The sequence below is a fragment of the Pecten maximus genome, chromosome 17 (assembly GCF_902652985.1).
Source record: "Pecten maximus chromosome 17, xPecMax1.1, whole genome shotgun sequence".
Lineage (NCBI taxonomy): Eukaryota > Metazoa > Mollusca > Bivalvia > Pectinida > Pectinidae > Pecten > Pecten maximus.
Window position 1 is genome coordinate 11,257,833 of NC_047031.1, and position 21,737 is coordinate 11,279,569.

Below are 21,737 nucleotides of genomic sequence, written 5' to 3' on the forward strand. Positions count from 1 at the left end.
CCCTGTGACCTTGAATGAAGGTCAAGGTCATTTATTTGAACAAACTTTGTAGCCCTTCACAACAGCAAGCTACAGGCCTAATATCAAGTCCCTGGGCCTCTTGGTAATTGAGAAGTCGTTTGAAGATTATAGCCTATTTGACCCATGTGACCTTGAATGAAGGTCAAGGTCATTTATTTGAACAAACTTTGTAGCCCTTCATCCCAGCATGCTACAGGCCCAATATCAAGTCCCTGGGCCTCTTGGTAATTGAGAAGAAGTCGTTTGAAGATTATAGCCTATTTGACCCATGTGACCTTGAATGAAGGTCAAGGTCATTTATTTGAACAAACTTTGTAGCCCTTCACTCCAGCATGGTACATGCCCAATATCAAGTCCCTGGGCCTCTTGGTTATTGAGAAGAAGTCGTTTGAAGATTATAGCCTATTTGACCCATGTGACCTTGAATGAAGGTCAAGGTCATTTATTTGAACAAACTTTGTAGCCCTTTACAACAGCAAGCTACAGGCCCAATATCAAGTCCCAGGGCCTCTTGGTTATTGAGAAGAAGTCGTTTGAAGATTATAGCCTATTTGACCCATGTGACCTTGAATGAAGGTCAAGGTCATTTATTTGAACAAACTTTGTAGCCCTTTACAATAGCACGCTACAGGCCCAATATCAAGTCCCTGGGCCTCTTGGTTATTGAGAAGAAGTCGTTTGAAGATTATAGCCTATTTGACCCCTGTGACCTTGAATGAAGGTGAAGGTCATTTATTTGAACAAACTTTGTAGGCCTTCACCCCAGCATGCTACAGGCCCAATATCAAGTCCCTGGGCCTCTTGGTTATTGAGAAGAAGTTGTTTAAATGAAAAAGTTGACGCCGGACGGCCGGACGGACGGACGAACAGACGGACGGACGACGGACGCCGCACCACGGCATAAGCTCACTTGCCCTTCGGGCAGGTGAGCTAATAATACTTCACATATATATTCTTGGTGTACATAACGTTACCCACTAAATTAAGCATTATAAATAGCATTTTATTTCCACAAAGGAAACTGAAGATCACAATTGATTTTTCTTTCCTGTTAAGAGTATGGTGTGGTTAAATATGTGGACTGTGGTGCCATATGTCTCCACATAATGATCCGGGATGTCCTCTCACACTACAGATGGATGTGGGTACCTCCATTGTAAGGTTCTCATAATAATTCATCATAACACTGTCTCCTGTTGCTGTATTTCAGTTTTCTGTTGCTCCATTAGTTAAACTGCCAATAATGATACAATCTTTGATCATAATCATGGGGACACCTGTTCCTGCATGATGCCTCTCCACTTCAAGACAATCCCAGAGGACTTCCTTGGGAAGCTGATCCCAGAGAACTTATGTCTGTCCCAAAGGATGTTGATCCCAGAGGACATACGTCTGTCCCAAAGGAAGTTGATCCCAGAGGACTTAAGTCTGTCCCTAAGGAAGTTGATCCCGGAGGACTAATACATCAGTCCCTAAGGAAGATGATCCCGGAGGACTAATATGTCAGTCCCTAAGGAAGTTGATCCCAAAGGACTTACGTCTGTCCCAAAGGAAGTTGACCCCGGAGGACTAATACGTCTGTCACTAGGTAGATGATGATCCTGGAGAACTTACGTCTGTCCCTTTGGAAGTTGTTCCCGGAGGACTGAGGTCTGTCCCTTAGGAAGCTGATCCCAAAGGACTTACGTCTGTCCCTGAGAAAGTTGTTTACGATCAACCAGCATAACCTACTGCATGTTGTAAGAGGTGAGTAATGTGAGGGGTCTCTACAGAATGGAACATGCAAATAATGTGAGTGTGGATGTGGAAAGGGTGAAGGCAGAATTGGAGAGGTGACATGTGGGTGCCCCTGCAGAATTGAGGATTTTCTTTTGAGCCTTCTTTACAAGGTACACTGCAAAATCTACAATTGATCAATGGCTGTCATTGCAATATTTGTGATCTCCTTTTCTAACTTCTCTTCTACCCAAGTTTCTCTTCATTTCACCCCACCATGAACCCATTTTTATACTGACTCTTCATTTCCCCCACCATTATGTACCCATTTCTACCCTGCCTCTTTGTTTCACCCCACCCTGGGCCCATTTTTACAATGACTGTTTCACCCCACCAGATACCCATTTTCACACTGCCTCTTCATTTCACCCCACCATGAACCCATTTTTACACTCCTGCCTCTTTGTTTCACCCCACCAAGTACCCACTTTTACAATGACTGTTTGTTTCACCCCACCATAAACCCATTTTTACATTGCCTCTTCATTTCACCCCACCATGAACAATTTCTACCCTGCCTCTTTGTTTCACCCGCCATTATGTACCTATTTTTACACTGCCTCTTCATTTCACCCCACCAAGTACCCATTTATATACTGACTCTTCATTTCACCCCACCAAGTACCCATTTTTGTCCCTTGGACTAACATTTACAGATCTCCCTTGGACTAACATTTACAGATCTCCCTTGGACTAACATTTACAGATCTCCCTTGGACTAAATTTACAGATCGATTTCCAGACTAACATTTACAGATCTCCCTTGGACTAACATTTACAGATCTCCCTTGGACTAACATTTACAGATCAATTTCCTTTGGACTAACATTTACAGATTGATTTCCATCGGACTAACATTTACAGAACTTCTTAAACCTTTAAACAACATACTTTAACTCTTTACGTACTCATTCAAATTTCGCGGTCGCTACCAGAAGTGAATGCTGGGTAGGTCCTTTGTGTATTGGAGCATATGGCTATCACATCAGACGTCCATAAAACAATCTTTTACTGTTGCGTGATGCTTTTTTAAATATTAAATGAAAATTATCGTATGGGACGAGTATTGAGTACAGAAACTCTTTTACCCAATTTTTCCTTTGAAATACGGCGAAATCAACAGGCAGAATCGCGGGAAATGACATGTTGATTGGCACATGTGTCACACGTGTGCAAGTAATCATGCAGCCAAAACATTGTTTTTTCGTTGTATAAAAATATTTTACATATTTCATAATTATTTTGATGATAAAGGTTACTCAATTATATATATTCTATCGTTTTTAATAACTTTATTGTGTTTAACACCTCCATAATCTCGCAGAAAACGAAAGTAAATTTGAGGCCGCCATTTTGTAGCTATGTAAACAACCGCGGCATGAACCGGCAGAATTCTTTGAAATATACAATCTTAACGAATGAATATGCTTCTGGTACGTAAAATAATTCATCAATACAATATTTACATTGCTTATTATTTCTTTAAAACATCATTTCCGTGTCAATTCCTTCGTATGACTATGCTGAACCAGCAAGTAATATCAACATTTTTCCTGATGTTTTCCGACGAGCTGAGTCGTCACAAAGGATTGAAAGCATGTTAATTATTGCGTGTGTAGTCGTCATGAAGGATACAAGAGCACGTTTTTGTGACGTGTGTAGTCATCGTGAGTACGGAAAGAGTTAAGATGCTATCTATCTTTGCATTTAATGGGTTTCTAAAATTATGAACAATTAAAATGTTTTAGTAATAACGAATGTCTATATTTAGGGTAAAACCATGTATATCCCTCCTACTGTGAAACCTTGCAATATCGCCACCTTCTGTGCATCGGCACAGGCCACGTGTTGACAAGTGGAGTAGCAGTGCGCAAGTACGTATACACATCGATCTTAAATATGATCCAACAGTTTTAAAACCATAAACTTAAATCACTTATCATATTTCGATCAGAAACAAAGTCCTGAAAATAATCCACGCATTACGCGGCCATGGTTGTGATTTCAGGTGTGTCGGATAAGTTCCACCTGATCGCACATGGTGACCCAGATAATTTGACAGTGGAGCGAGCTTGGGTATAATTATCACACTACTTTAATCATCAAAGGGATTATATATATGTAAGTACTGTTTGTCAACATCAATACTGTTGGATCATATTAAAGATGGGTTTACAGTAACATTAGTCGGGTATGTTTAATGTAATTTAATAACAGACCGAAACAAAGACAGGATATTTCCCGTGCCCGAATTTGTGAAAATTTACCGATACGTACGATGACCCATACGTACGATGAGTATTTTGCTGACACATTTTGTTTAAAAATGAAAATAATGTTTTCAACTTCGAGATAACCAGTACATTTTACATAGGTTTTAAAATATCGGGACCAACATTTTCTTCAGAATAACCATGTTTTTCGAGTTATCCGAGTTCAAATTATCCGAGTTTTTATTACTAACAAAAAGAAGGATTTTGGCTGTGACCGAGTTATCCGAGTTCGAGTTAACGAAGCTTGACTGCATTAACAAGGTCAAGATGATGTTATTTTAACCTTTTGTTCTTGAAATATGATGGCGGATGGCGGTATGCGAGTTTGGCGGTAAAACGGTTTCATTTGCGTGGGAGGAAATCTGTTTTGAATAAATTCATGGCTATAAGCGAGTTTGGCGGTATAACAGGTGGCAAAATAAGGAGTTTTTACTGTATATTCGTTTCTGCTGGGTTGTATTTTATCACACCCATCCAGAGCAATAAAGGTAAAATGTTTTGCCCATGGACACAACCATGACAGCCCAAATATTTCTATTTTTCCCCTAGAAACACAAAGTGACACAACTAGGTAGCGTTGTCAACTTAAACCACGTACCACCTGAAATACATGGCATTGGCTGATCTATCACGGCCCCTCATCTCCCTCCAAAATAGACAGGTTTGACCTTAAGTTGGTTTCTAACAAATCAATAACACATACAAGATCAGATGGTACAATTTTCATTTCTGTATGTACAGTATTCATTATGAAACAAACCAATTGCTGCCTTCATTTCATTTGAAGAAACTATTTACAGTAAAACTCGTTTATAATGAACTCCAAGGAACCTTGAAATTGAATTTGTTATACAAGTAGTTTGTTGTATAAATAAAACGAACGGGAATAAAAGTTGATAAATTATTCGTTATATGTGTTAATCCTACTGTAACTAGCGAATTTCTAAGACTAATACTGTTAAAACAAACAAGTTAACAAACAGGTAAATTAACGTTCCCCTTTAATTACAGAATGATACTTTTAAATGGACTGTTGCTGAAAACATGCATCAGTCTTTAGAGTAATATAAGATTGAGCAGTGTGCATAGCACTAAAAATGTCATCCGGTGTCATGTGGGATTTGTATCCCCCATAGGATAAGTACCCGGATACTAAAACAGGCCATAGGATTAGTATCCGGGTACAATATTTGGCCATAGGATAAGTATCCGGATACAATAAATGGCCATAGGATAAGTATCCCCCCCATAAGATAAGTATCCCCCCCTAAAATTTATCATAAGGTAACAATGTAAGAATTTTGAAAATATTTTTTTTACCGTTTAACTGCTTTAAAAGGTTGAAAAATAAAGTATTATCATATAATTTCATAATTTTTTTTCTCTTTAACTATTCAATACAAGAGGCCCAATGGGCCTGTATCGCTCACCTGGCTCTACAGCAACTTTGAAGTTGATGAGGTCATTTCTAAAGATGCTATGTTGATTACCTCTTTATTCAAATAGCATTGTAAGCTAGTTTTATTCATATTAAACATTTTCTAGTCCTTCATTCCAGCATTCTATTGGCCTAATATCAGGTCTTGGAGGCTCTTGGCTATCGAAAATTTCACCCGTGACCTTGAATGTAGGTCAAGGTCATTTATTTGAACAAAATTGGTAGCCCTTCACCCCAGCATGCTACAGGCCCAATATCAAGTCCCTGGGCCTCTTGGTTATTGAGAAGAAGTCGTTTGAAGATTATAGCCTATTTGACCCATGTGACCTTGAATGCAGGTCAAGGTCATTTATTTGAACAAACTTTGTAGCCCTTCACCCCAGCATGCTACAGGCCCAATATCAAGTCCCTGGGCCTCGTGGTTATTGAGAAGAAGTCGTTTGAAGACTATAGCCTATTTGACCCATGTGACCTTGAATGAAGGTCAAGGTCATTTATTTGAAAACTTTGTAGCCCTTCAACCCAGCAAGCTACAGGCCCAATATCAAGTCCCTGGGCCTCTTGGTTATTGAGAAGAAGTCGTTTGAAGATTATAGCCTATTTGACCCATGTGACCTTCAATGAAGGTGAAGGTCATTTATTTGAACAAACTTTGTAGCCCTTCACCCCAGCAAGCTACAGGCCCAATATCAAGTCCCTGGGCCTCATGGTTATTGAGAAGAAGTCGTTTGAAGATTATAGCCTATTTGACCCATGTAACCTTCAATGAAGGTGAAGGTCATTTATTTGAACAAACTTTGTAGCCCTTCACAACAGCAAACAACAGGCCCAATATCAAGTCCCTGGGCCTCATGGTTATTGAGAAGAAGTCGTTTGAAGATTATAGCCTATTTGACCCATGTGACCTTGAATGAAGGTCAAGGTCATTTATTAGAACAAACTTTGTAGCCCTTCACCCCAGCATGCTACAGGCCCAATATCAAGTCCCTGGGCCTCTTGGTTATTGAGAAGAAGTTGTTTGAAGATTATAGCCTATTTGATCCATGTGACCTTGAATGAAGGTCAAGGTCATTTATTTGAACAAACTTTGCAGCCCTTCACTCCAGCATGCTACATGCTCAATATCAAGTCCCTGAGCCTCGTGGTTATTGAGAAGAAGTCGTTTGAAGATTATAGCCTATTTGACCCATGTGACCTTGAATGAAGGTCAAGGTCATTTATTTGAACAAACTTTGTAGCCCTTCACCCCAGCATGCTACAGGCCAAATATCAAGTCCCTGGGCCTCTTGGTTATTGAGAAGAAGTTGTTTGAAGATTATAGCCTATTTGATCCATGTGACCTTGAATGAAGGTCAAGGTCATTTATTTGAACAAACTTTGCAGCCCTTCACTCCAGCATGCTACATGCTCAATATCAAGTCCCTGAGCCTCGTGGTTATTGAGAAGAAGTCGTTTGAAGATTATAGCCTATTTGACCCATGTGACCTTGAATGAAGGTCAAGGTCATTTATTTGAACAAACTTTGTAGCCCTTCACCCCAGCATGCTACAGGCCAAATATCAAGTCCCTGGGCCTCTTGGTTATTGAGAAGAAGTTGTTTGAAGATTATAGCCTATTTGATCCATGTGACCTTGAATGAAGGTCAAGGTCATTTATTTGAACAAACTTTGTAGCCCTTCACCCCAGCATGCTACAGGCCCAATATTAAGTCCCTGGGCCTCTTGGTTATTGAGAAGAAGTTGTTTAAATGAAAAAGTTGACGCCGGACGGCCGGACGGACGGACGGACGACGGACGCCGCACCATGGCATAAGCTCACTTGCCCTTCGGGCAGGTGAGCTAAAAATTGATGAATTATTTCAAAACTGTTAAAAATCATTTGAATTGTTGATCAACCCTGATATAGTCACTGAAGCAGTAATAATTGAAACTTACTGAATATAAAGTCTGCCCTGTGTCACCTTGGGAAAGGTAAACCTGTTAGATGGCCCCAAGGAATATCTGTCATAGTTGAAAGAGTGTTGTTTTAATCATTATTACCTATCACCTGTTCACCTATGTAGATGTTGGAGTGGGGTAAAAGAATATATCATTAAGTCATTCTTAAAAAGAACTCGAAACAACCAACATGAACTTTGAATTCATCAACCAAATCACAGATTTTCTTCAGGGTCCCACTGAAAAGAGGAAATGAATCATGATCTATGTGCTGTATAAAGATGTGTGATTTTAAATCACTAAAGTGATCATTACTTTAAATATTGAGTTTCATTTCTAGTAAATTAAAGAATTGACTTGTTATTATGTATTTAGGACATTTTCAAATGACACAAATATATGTTCTCTCCAAAACTGTTAAAAATGTTCATGGTCTGAAGAATTGCCTACAGCTCATTTCTGTCTTCTTCAACTGGAATAATTTATTGTTTTCAATCAAACAATCATCAGTTAGAACAAAGATTTTATAAACATGTATGTGAATGAATAAGTGTGTCTGAATACATACAGTTAATATTCAACCTAATCAATATTTTATTAGGATTTGTATCCCCCCCTTCTTTATGTCAGTTAAACTGATTTCTATAGCCATAGGAATTGTATCCCCCCTACTTTATGTCAGTTAAACTGATTTCTATAGCCATAGGAATTGTATCCCCCCTACTTTATGTCAGTTAAACTGATTTCTATAGCCATAGGAATTGTATCCCCCCTACTTCATGTCAGTTAAACTGATTTCTATAGGAAACGTCGCATGATTGTTCATGTTTTCAACTTGGTGAGGCCAAAGACGAATACTGAGTAATAATATCATCCTTGTGTTAAAGACAAGAGGCCCAATCACCTGGCTCTACACCAACTTTCAAGTTGATTGATGTCATTTCTACACATACTATGCTGATTACTTCTTTATTCAAATATCAGTGTATGCTTGGTTTTTCATATCAATAAATTTTCTAGTCCATTCCAGCATAATATTTGCCTAATATCAGGTTTCAGAGACTCTTGGCTATCGCAAAATTATTGTTTAAGCCGATTTCACCCCTGTGAACTTGAATGAAGGTCAAGGTCATTTATTTGAACAAACTTCATAGCCCTTCACCCCAGCATGCTACAGGCCCAATATCAAGTCCCTGGACTTCTTGGTTATTAAGGAGAAGTTGTTTGAAGATTATAGCCTATTTGACCCATGTGACCTTGAATGAAGGTCAAGGTCATTTATTTGAACAAACTTGGTAGCCCTTCATCCCAGCTTGCTACAGGCCCAATATCAAGTCCCTGGGCCTCTTGGTTATTGAGAAGAAGTTGTTTAAATGAAAAGTTGACGCCGGACGGACAGCCGGACGGACGACGGACGCCGCACCACGGCATAAGCTCACTTGCCCTTCGGGCAGGTGTGCTAAAAACTGACATTTCCTGGTATTTTTTTTTTTTTTTAACATCCTATTAACAGCCAGGGTCATTTAAGGAAGTGCCAGGTTTTGGAGGTGGAGGGAAGCCGGAGTACCCGGAGAAAAACCACCGGCCTACGGTCAGTACCTGGCAACTGCCCCACGTAGGTTTCGAACTCGCAACCCAGAGGTGGAGGGCTAGCGTAAAAGTGTTGGGACACCTTAACCACTCGGCCCCTCCTGGTATTTCAAATCATTTGTCATAATTGAATTTGAAAATAATCATGTTTTTAATTATTCAATTCATAGAAAACAAGAGATCCCAGAGGGATCTTGGCGCCCACCATTGAATGATCTTCATAGGTTCCATGTCAGATTGATCTTTTCTCTACTTTTCCCTTCATTTTACTAATCTGTGCAAATTGAGACATCCCTCCAGTACTTTTCAAACAAGGGAATCCTTGCTATATAAGAAATTTGAGATTTAACGATAATGGTTGTTTGTTTGCCAGGTTGTTTTCAGGACAGACTGGTCCAAAAATGCAATACAAGGGACCAAGGGGAACCTACTTATGAAATTTGAGAAAGATCCCTGAAGTACTTTCTCAGAAATAGTGATAACAAACTTCAATTGTCAAAATCCAAGATGGCTGCCTGTCGGCCATGTTGTTTTCGGATTAGGCACCGGATTAGTCTCAAAACGAAATATGCATAACTAGGCACCAAGGGGAACCTACATATGAAATTTGAGAAAGATCCCTTCAGCACTTTCTCAGAAATAGCGATAACAAACTTCAATTGTCAAAATCCAAGATGGCTGCCTGTTGGCCATGTTGTTTTCCGATTGGTCTCAAAACGCAATATGCATAACTAGGCACCAAGGGGAACCTTCATATGAAATTTGAGAAAGATCCCTTCAGTACTTTCTCAGAAATAGCGATAACAATCTTCTATTGTCAAAATCCAAGATGGCTGCCTGTCGGCCATGTTGTTTTCCGATTGGTCTCAAATCGCAATATGCATAACTAGGCACCAAGGGGAACCTACATATGAAATTTGAGAAAGATCCCTTCAGTACTTTCTCAGAAATAGCGATAACAAACTTCAATTGTCAAAATCCAAGATGGCTGCCTGTCGGCCATGTTGTTTTCGGATTGGTCTCAAAACGCAATATGCATAACTAAGCACCAAGGGGAACCTTCATATGAAATTTGAGAAAGATCCCTTCAGTACTTTCTCAGAAATAGTGATAACAAACTTCAATTGTCAAAATCCAAGATGGCTGCCTGTCGGCCATGTTGTTTTCCGATTGGTCTCAAAACGCAATGTGCATAACTAGGCACCAAGGGGAACCTTCATATGAAATTTGAGAAAGATCCCTTCAGCACTTTCTCAGAAATAGCGATAACAAACTTCAATTGTCAAAATCCAAGATGGCTGCCTGTCGGCCATGTTGTTTTCCGATTGGTCTCAAAACGCAATATGCATAACTAGGCACCAAGGGGAACCTACATATGAAATTTGAGAAAGATCCCTTCAGTACTTTCTGAGAAATAGCGATAACAAGAATTGTTTACGGACGGAGGGACGGACGGATGGAGGGACGGACGGACGGAGGGACGGACGGACGGACGGAGGGACGGACGGACGGAGGGACGGACGGACGGAGGGACGGACGGACGGACGGACCACGGACGCAGGGCGATTTGAATAGCCCACCATCTGATGATGGTGGGCTAAAAATCCAAGATGGCTGCCTGTCGGCCATGTTGTTTTCTGATTGATCTCAAAACGCAATATGCATAACTAGGCACCAAGGGAAAATTACATATGAAATTTCAGTAAGATCCATTCAGTACATTCTCAGAAATAGCGATAACAAACTTCAATTGTCAAAATCCAAGATGGCTGCCTGTCGGCCATGTTGTTATCTGATTGGTCTCAACACCAATATGCATAACTAGGCACCAAGGGAAAATTACATATGAAATTTCAGAAAGATCCCCTATATACTTTCTCAGAAATAGTGATAACAAACTTCAATTGTCAAAATCCAAGATGGCTGCCTGTCGGCCATGTTGTTTTCGGATTGGTCTCAAAACGCAATATGCATAACTAGGCACCAAGGGGAACCTTCATATGAAATTTGAGAAAGATCCCTTCAGCACTTTCTCAGAAATAGCGATAACAAACTTCAATTGTCAAAATCCAAGATGGCTGCCTGTCGGCCATGTTGTTTTCCGATTGGTCTCAAATCGCAATATGCATAACAAGGCACCAAGGGGAACCTACATATGAAATTTGAGAAAGATCCCTGAAGTACTTTCTCAGAAATAGTGATAACAAACTTCAATTGTCAAAATCCAAGATGGCTGCCTGTCGGCCATGTTGTTTTCGGATTGGTCTCAAAACGAAATATGCATAACTAGGCACCAAGGGGAACCTACATATGAAATTTGAGAAAGATCCCTTCAGCACTTTCTCAGAAATAGCGATAACAAACTTCAATTGTCAAAATCCAAGATGGCTGCCTGTTGGCCATGTTGTTTTCGGATTGGTCTCAAAACGCAATATGCATAACTAGGCACCAAGGGGAACCTTCATATGAAATTTGAGAAAGATCCCTTCAGTACTTTCTCAGAAATAGCGATAACAATCTTCAATTGTCAAAATCCAAGATGGCTGCCTGTCGGCCATGTTGTTTTCCGATTGGTCTCAAATCGCAATATGCATAACTAGGCACCAAGGGGAACCTACATATGAAATTTGAGAAAGATCCCTTCAGTACTTTCTCAGAAATAGCGATAACAAACTTCAATTGTCAAAATCCAAGATGGCTGCTTGTCGGCCATGTTGTTTTCGGATTGGTCTCAAAACGCAATATGCATAACTAAGCACCAAGGGGACCTTCATATGAAATTTGAGAAAGATCCCTTCAGTACTTTCTCAGAAATAGTGATAACAAACTTCAATTGTCAAAATCCAAGATGGCTGCCTGTCGGCCATGTTGTTTTCCGATTGGTCTCAAAACGCAATGTGCATAACTAGGCACCAAGGGGAACCTTCATATGAAATTTGAGAAAGATCCCTTCAGCACTTTCTCAGAAATAGCGATAACAAACTTCAATTGTCAAAATCCAAGATGGCTGCCTGTCGGCCATGTTGTTTTCCGATTGGTCTCAAAACGCAATATGCATAACTAGGCACCAAGGGGAACCTACATATGAAATTTGAGAAAGATCCCTTCAGTACTTTCTGAGAAATAGCGATAACAAGAATTGTTTACGGACGGAGGGACGGACGGATGGAGGGACGGACGGACGGAGGGACGGACGGAGGGACGGACGGACCACGGACCACGGACGCAGGGCGATTTGAATAGCCCACCATCTGATGATGGTGGGCTAAAAATAAAGAAAAAACTTGACTTAATTTCAGGTTGCTATGTTAACAAGACTTAAATTAGCTTTCCCTGTAGAATAGAACACCAGCGATTGAGGTAGGATCCCTCATGTGTCCAGCTTTACATATAGGTATTAAAAATATTTCTGAGATTCAAATATCATACGTCCCACAGACAGTGGACTGAAAACCAGCTAGAATCAAATAACACTAACTACCATCAAAATCATAGAGTAGCAAATACTTAGTTGAAAACAGGATGAAACAAAATTGTTATTTATAGACACTTTCTGTAGTATTAATTGTGAATCAAATATATAAAAATAAATGCATTGAGTTGTCACCATATGATCTTTTAGTTGTCCTATACCCTACCATATGACATTGTTATTAGGGGTTTCTGTGTTCTGAGTTTGATCCGGACCTGACCTATCTTCATACCTGCACAGGCAGACATATTTTAGGGATTTCAATTATTGATTTAATTATATATTTGGAAACAGTAATCTTTTTGGCCCTATTTACTCCATGTACCACTGGGATTTTCCTGGGTTTTTTTAGGAACATACAGTGACCTTTTACCTTACAAATTTTGTTTAACACCATTCAATCCCATATTTTAATTAATTCAAAAACAGTATGTAAATTCACCATTTTTAGGAATTTGTAACAGAATTGGCTGAATACTAACTTATGTCGTGTATCATAGGAAAAAACATACATGTAGTTGGCCTTGTCTAAATTAAAGGAATCTGAATGATACCTTTATAAGTTGGTATGCAAAAACAGAAAGATGTGCAGACCAACAGGGCATGTGAAGCCTTAACGCACTGCCAGGATGTATATTATCTGGGTAGAGGTATAATAGTGATATGTTTGTGACACTTTCCATGCTACTCTCAACTCTACTCATGGTGTGAAAACCTTTTAAACATATCAATGTCACTCTGCCTGCATATCATAATCTCACAATGTTATTTACATAAATTGTTGTTCTGTTTTTTTCCAGTGTAAGAATATCCAACTGTGTAATGTTAAAGCGGGCTGGAAAATGACAGTGAATCGTTTATGTCTACACTTGCTCTGACTCCACAGGCAATTGTTAAGAGTTCTTTCTGCAGTGATAATTAAAATTTTTGGTCAGATGCCAAGACAGTATAAAAACTGCAGTAACATATATTGTTTTCTTCTTTTGTTTTGGGGGGGGATCATGTGTAATGGTTCCACCCTCTACCAGAGCTCCACACACTGGCTGTATATACAACACACTTCATGTGTAATGGTTCCACCCTCTACCAGAGCTCCACACACTAGCTGTATATACAACACACTTCATGTGTAATGGTTCCATCCTCCACTACAGCTCCACACACTGGCTGTATAAATACAACACACTTCATGTGTAATGGTTCCACCCTCTAGAGCTCCACACATTGGCTGTATATACAACACACTTCATGTGTAATGGTTCCACCCTCTACTAGAGCTCCACACACTGGCTGTATATACAACACACTCCATGTGTAATGGTTCCACCCTCTACTAGAGCTCCACACACTGGCTGTATATACAACACACTCCATGTGTAATGGTTCCACCCTCTACTACAGCACACTGGCTGTATAAATACAACACACTTCATGTGTAATGGTTCCACCCTCTAGAGCTCCACACACTGGCTGTATATACAACACACTTCATGTGTAATGGTTCCACCCTCTACCAGAGCTCCACACACTGGCTGTATATACAACACACTCCATGTGTAATGGTTCCACCCTCTACTAGAGCTCCACACACTGGCTGTATATACAACACACTCCATGTGTAATGGTTCCACCCTCTACTACAGCTCCACACACTGGCTGTATATACAACACACTCCATGTGTAATGGTTCCACCCTCTACTACAGCTCCACACACTGGCTGTATAAATACAACACACTTCATGTGTAATGGTTCCACCCTCTACTAGAGCTCCACACACTGGCTGTATATACAACACACTTCATGTGTAATGGTTCCACCCTCTACTAGAGCTCCACACACTGGCTGTATAAATACAACACACTTCATGTGTAATGGTTCCACCCTCTACTACAGCTCCACACACTGGCTGTATATACAACACACTCCATGTGTAATGGTTCCACCCTCTAGAGCTCCACACACTGGCTGTATATACAACACACTTCATGTGTAATGGTTCCACCCTCTAGAGCTCCACACACTGGCTGTATATACAACACACTCCATGTGTAATGGCTCCATCCTCCACTACAGCTCCACACACTGGCTGTATTTACAACACACTCCATGTGTAATGGTTCCACCCTCTAGAGCTCCACACACTGGCTGTATATACAACACACTCCATGTGTAATGGTTCCACCCTCTAGAGCTCCACACACTGGCTGTATTTACAACCCACTCCATGTGTAATGGTTCCACCCTCTAGAGCTCCACACACTGGCTGTATATACAACACAATCCATGTGTAATGGTTCCACCCTCTACCAGAGCTCCACACACTGGCTGTATATACAACACACTCCATGTGTAATGGTTCCACCCTCTACTAGAGCTCCACACACTGGCTGTATATACAACACACTTCATGTGTAATGGTTCCACCCTCTACTAGAGCTCCACACACTGGCTGTATATACAACACACTTCATGTGTAATGGTTCCACCCTCTAGAGCTCCACACACTGGCTGTATATACAACACACTCCATGTGTAATGGTTCCACCCTCTACCAGAGCTCCACACACTGGCTGTATATACAACACACTTCATGTGTAATGGTTCCATCCTCTACTAGAGCTCCACACACTGGCTGTATATACAACACACTCCATGTGTAATGGTTCCATCCTCCACTACAGCTCCACACACTGGCTGTATATACAACACACTACATGTGTAATGGTTCCACCCTCTAGAGCTCCACACACTGGCTGTATATACAACACACTCCATGTGTAATGGTTCCACCCTCTACTAGAGCTCCACACACTGGCTGTATAAATACAACACACTTCATGTGTAATGGTTCCACCCTCTACCAGAGCTCCACACACTGGCTGTATATACAACACACTTCATGTGTAATGGTTCCACCCTCTACTAGAGCTCCACACACTGGCTGTATATACAACACACTCCATGTGTAATGGTTCCATCCTCCACTACAGCTCCACACACTGGCTGTATATACAACACACTCCATGTGTAATGGTTCCACCCTCTAGAGCTCCAAAAACTGGCTGTATATACAACACACTCCATGTGTAATGGTTCCACCCTCTACCAGAGCTCCACACACTGGCTGTATATACAACACACTTCATGCGTAATGGTTCCACCCTCTACCAGTGGGGAGTAGGGTACCATATGTGGGGAGTAGGGTACCATATGTGGGAAGTAGGGTACTATCTGTGGGGAGTAGGGTACCATCTGTGGGGAGTAGGGTACCATCACTGGGGAGTAGGGTACCATCTGTTGGGAGTAGGGTACTAGCTGTGGGTAGTAGGGTACCATCTGTGGGGAGTAGGGTACCATATGTGGGGAGTACGGTACCATCTGTGGGGAGTAGGGTACCATCTGTGGGGAGTAGGGTACTAGCTGTGGGGAGTAGGGTACTAGCTGTGGGTAGTAGGGTACCATCTGTTGGGAGTAGGGTACCATATGTGGGGAGTAGGGTACCATCTGTGGGGAAAAGGGTACCATCTGTGGGGAGTATGGTACCATCTGTGGGGAGTAGGATACCATATGTGGGGAGTAGGGTACTAGCTGTGGGGAGTAGGGTACCATATGTGGGGAGTAGGGTACCATCTGTTGGGAGTAGGGTAGCATCTGTGGGGAGTAGGATACCATCTGTGGGGAGTAGGGTACCATCTGTGGGGAGTAGGGTACCATCTGTAGGGAGTAGGGTACCATATGTGGGGAGTAGGGTACCATCTGTGGGGAGTAGGGTACTAGCTGTGGGTAGTAGGGTACCATCACTGGGGAGTAGGGTACCATCTGTGGGGAGTAGGGTACCATCTGTTGGGAGTAGGGTAGCATCTGTGGGGAGTAGGATACCATCTGTGGGGAGTAGGGTACCATCTGTGGGGAGTAGGGTACCATCTGTAGGGAGTAGGGTACCATATGTGGGGAGTAGGGTACCATCTGTGGGGAGTAGGGTACTAGCTGTGGGTAGTAGGGTACCATCACTGGGGAGTAGGGTACCATCTGTGGGGAGTAAGGTACCATCTGTTGGGAGTAGGGTACCATCTGTGGGGAGTAGGGTACCATCACTGGGGAGTAGGGTACCATCTGTGGGGAGTAGGGTACCATCACTGGGGAGTAGGGTACCATCTGTGGGGAGTAGGGTACCATCACTGGGGAGTAGGGTACTATATGTGGGGAGTAGGGTACTATCACTGGGGAGTAGGGTACTAGCTGTTGGGAGTAGGGTACCATCTGTGGGGAGTAGGGTACCATCTGTTGGGAGTAGGGTACCATATGTGGGGAGTAGGGTACTAGCTGTTGGGAGTAGGGTACCATCTGTGGGGAGTAGGGTACCATCTGTGGGGAGTAGGGTACCATCTGTGGGGAGTAGGGTACTATATGTGGGGAGTAGGATACCATCTGTGGGGAGTCGGGAACTAGCTGTGGGGAGTAGGGTACCATCTGTGGGGAGTAGGGTACCATCACTGGGGAGTAGGGTACCATATGTGGGGAGTATGGTACCATCTGTGGGGAGTAGGGTACCATCTGTGGGGAGTAGGGTACTATCTGTGGGGAGTAGGGTACTATCTGTGGGGAGTAGGGTACTATCACTGGGGAGTAGGGTACCATCACTGGGGAGTAGGGTACCATCTGTGGGGAGTAGGGTACTATCTGTGGGGAGTAGGGTACCATCTGTGGGGAGTAGGGTACCATCTGTGGGGAGTAGGGTACCATCACTGGGGAGTAGGGTACCATCTGTGGGGAGTAGGGTACCATCTGTTGGGAGTAGGGTACCATCTGTGGGGAGTAGGGTACTATCTGTGGGGAGTAGGGTACCATCTGTGGGGAGTAGGGTACCATCTGTGGGGAGTAGGGTACTATCTGTGGGGAGTAGGGTACTATATGTGGGGAGTAGGGTACCATCTGTGGGGAGTAGGGTACTATCACTGGGGAGTAGGGTACTATCACTGGGGAGTAGGGTACTAGCTGTTGGGAGTAGGGTACCATCTGTGGGGAGTAGGGTACCATCTGTGGGGAGTAGGGTACTATCATTGGGGAGTAGGGTACCATCACTGGGGAGTAGGGTACCATCTGTGGGGAGTAGGGTACTATCTGTGGGGAGTAGGGTACTATATGTGGGGAGTAGGGTACCATCTGTGGGGAGTAGGGTACTAGCTGTGGGTAGTAGGGTACCATCTGTGGGGAGTAGGGTACCATCTGTTGGGAGTAGGGTACCATCTGTGGGGAGTAGAGTACTATATGTGGGGAGTAGGGTACCATCTGTGGGGAGTAGGGTACTATATGTGGGGAGTAGGGTACTGTTCTAGTATAGTACGTATGTGACTTATACTACATGATGCTAATTAGGCATACCAGGCTTTAGTAACCTTGTCTGATAGTCATGCATAAAACAAATAAATAGACAAAGCAGTTCCAGTCGACTAACTATAACATTCACTCCTGATAGATTTTTCAAGGTAATATGGTTGAGCTTGCTCTACTCATGAAACCTAACACAGGACCCTTTATGTGTCTGTATTAGTGTTGCATTATAGTCAGACTGTAGACCTCAGCTTCAGCACAAGATTTAGCTTACACTATTTCTATTAAGTATCCTCCATTCTGTCAGATAGATGTAGTCACATTGCTGGTACCTACATGTTTATCAAAAAATGCTTAGAAAAGGAAATGTAGTATTTTTTTCAACATAAAAAATAAAATGTATAGATATCTAGAACATGCATATAATACAATTTATACATTTCTCTCACCTACCTGTGATATCATTTACCTGTAAATTATAAATGATGTATTTACCTGTTTAGACAGAGCCAATGGTAGAATCCCAGAAAATACAGTTTACACAACACCGCCAGAGTAGAAGCCGTTGCTTTACAATTATACAATCTAAATTTTCCTGAAATATCACTTACACAATGCCACAGCTGATACTGCCACTAACACTATACACTGTTGCCACACTGAATGCCAAAATAGGATGCTGTTACAATGCCACCATGATATTGTACTATACTTCCACCCAAGCCACCCATAACAACACCACACAGGATCAGCTGTAATCCCAGAGAACAGTTGTATTACAGACCTGGAGGAGGAAACAATTGAGCTGCTATCATTCCAGCAGTTAACAGGCGAGAACTATCACAGCAGACCTGGTGTCATAGCATGTAGCAGTGTACAGTGCTGTATAACAGCCAGCTCTCTCCTCTATAATGATGATGATAGATGATTAGCTTGATAGATGATCTACCATAAGAGGCTATGTAATATGGAATTTTTTAAACATGTTCAATAATTTGATATGCCATGATCCTTTAGGGAAGTGGTATATAAATTATCTAACAAATCCTTTAGGGAAGTGGTATATAAATTATCTAACAAATCCTTTAGGGAAGTGGTATATAAATTATCTAACAAATCCTTTAGGGAAGTGGTATATAAATTATCTAACAAATCCTTTAGGGAAATGGTATATAAAATCATCTAACAAATCCTTTAGATAAGTGGTATATAAATTATCTAACAAATCCTTTAGAGAAGTGGTATATAAAACCATCTAACAAATCCTTTAGGAAAGTGGTATATAAATTATCTAACAAATCCTTTAGAGAAGTGGTATATAAAACCATCTAACAAATCCTTTAGGAAAGTGGTATATAAATTATCTAACAAATTCTTTAGGGAAGTGGTATATAAATTATCTAACAAATCCTTTAGGGAAGTGGTATATAAATTATCTAACAAATCCTTTAGAGAAGTGGTATTTAAAACCATCTAACAAATCCTTTAGGGAAGTGGTATATAAATTATCTAACAAATCCTTTAGGGGAAGTGGTATATAAATTATCTAACAAATCCTTTAGAGAAGTGGTATATAAATTATCTAACAAATCCTTTAGGGAAGTGGTATGTAAATTATCTAACAAATCCTTTAGAGAAGCGGTATATAAATTATCTAACAAATCCTTTAAGGAAGTGGTATATAAATTATCTAACAAATCCTTTAGGGAAGTGGTATATAAATTATCTTACAAATCCTTTAGAGAAGTGGTATATAAATTATCTAACAAATCCTTTAGAGAAGTGGTATATAAATTATCTAACAAATCCTTTAGGGAAGTGGTATATAAATTATCTAACAAATCCTTTAGAGAAGTGGTATATAAATTATCTAATAAATCCTTTAGGGAAGTGGTATATAAAACCATCTAACAAATCCTTTAGGGAAGTGGTATATAAATTATCTAACAAATCCTTTAGGGAAGTGGTATTTAAAATCATCTAACAAATCCTTTAGAGAAGTGGTATATAAATTATCTAACAAATCCTTTAGGGAAGTGGTATATAAATTATCTAACAAATCCTTCAGGGAAGTGGTATATAAATTATATAACAAATCCTTTAGGGAAGTGGTATGTAAATTACCTAACAAATCCTTTAGGGAAGTGGTATATAAAAACATCTAACAAATCCTTTAGGGAAGTGGTATATAAATTATCTAACAAATCTTTTAGAGAAGTGGTATATAAATTATCTAACAAATCCTTTAGGGAAGTGGTATGTAAATTATCTAACAAATCCTTTAGGGAAGTGGTATATAAATTATCTAACAAATCCTTTAAGGAAGTGGTATATAAATTATCTAACAAATCCTTTAGGGAAGTGGTATATAAATTATCTTACAAATCCTTTAGAGAAGTGGTATATAAATTATCTAACAAATCCTTTAGGGAAGTGGTATATAAATTATCTAACAAATCCTTTAGAGAAGTGGTATATAAATTATCTAATAAATCCTTTAGGGAAGTGGTATATAAAACCATCTAACAAATCCTTTAGGGAAGTGGTATATAAATTATCTAACAAATCCTTTAGGGAAGTGGTATTTAAAACCATCTAACAAATCCTTTAGAGAAGTGGTAAATAAATTATCTAACAAATCCTTTAGGGAAGTGGTATATAAATTATCTAACAAATCCTTCAGGGAAGTGGTATATAAATTATATAACAAATCCTTTAGGGAAGTGGTATGTAAATTACCTAACAAATCCTTTAGGGAAGTGGTATATAAAAACATCTAACAAATCCTTTAGGGAAGTGGTATATAAATTATCTAACAAATCTTTTAGAGAAGTGGTATATAAATTATCTAACAAATCCTTTAGGGAAGTGGTATGTAAATTATCTAACAAATCCTTTAGGGAAGTGGTATATAAATTATCTAACAAATCCTTCAGGGAAGTGGTATATAAATTATATAACAAATCCTTTAGGGAAGTGGTATGCAAATTACCTAACAAATCCTTTAGGGAAGTGGTATATAAAAACATCTAACAAATCCTTTAGGGAAGTGGTATATAAATTATCTAACAAATCCTTTAGAGAAGTGGTATATAAATTATCTAATAAATCCTTCAGGGAAGTGGTATATAAATTATTGAACAAATCCTTTAGGGAAGTGGTATATAAAACCATCTAACAAATCCTTTAGGGAAGTGGTATATAAATTATCTAACAAATCCTTTAGGGAAGTGGTATATAAATTATCTAACAAACCCTTTAGAGAAGTGGTATATTAAACCATCTAACAAACTCTTTAGAGAAGTGGTATATTAAACCATCTAACAAATCCTTTAGGGAAGTGGTATATAAATTATCTAACAAATCCTTTAGGGAAGTGGTATATAAATTATCTAACAAATCCTTCAGGGAAGTGGTATATAATTATATAACAAATCCTTTAGGGAAGTGGTATGTAAATTACCTAACAAATCCTTTAGGGAAGTGGTATATAAAAACATCTAACAAATCCTTTAGGGAAGTGGTATATAAATTATCTAACAAATCTTTTAGAGAAGTGGTATATAAATTATCTAACAAATCCTTTAGGGAAGTGGTATGTAAATTATCTAACAAATCCTTTAGGGAAGTGGTATATAAATTATCTAACAAATCCTTTAAGGAAGTGGTATATAAATTATCTAACAAATCCTTTAGGGAAGTGGTATATAAATTATCTTACAAATCCTTTAGAGAAGTGGTATATAAATTATCTAACAAATCCTTTAGAGAAGTGGTATATAAATTATCTAACAAATCCTTTAGGGAAGTGGTATATAAATTATCTAACAAATCCTTTAGAGAAGTGGTATATAAATTATCTAATAAATCCTTTAGGGAAGTGGTATGTAAAACCAT

The 21,737-nt window shown here is 40.0% G+C and overlaps 2 protein-coding genes across 4 annotated transcripts in view; both read right to left on the reverse strand.

Moving 5' to 3' along the window:
- LOC117315356 (sodium- and chloride-dependent GABA transporter 2-like) overlaps window positions 1-21,737 on the reverse strand; it is a 182,065-nt gene that overhangs the window by 156,659 nt on the left and 3,669 nt on the right. The window lies entirely within an intron of this gene.
- LOC117315100 (dynein heavy chain-like) lies at window positions 15,612-17,798 on the reverse strand. Its single transcript, XM_033869247.1, has one exon. The coding sequence runs from the start codon at window positions 17,796-17,798 to the stop codon at window positions 15,612-15,614; it is 2,187 nt and encodes a 728-aa protein (XP_033725138.1).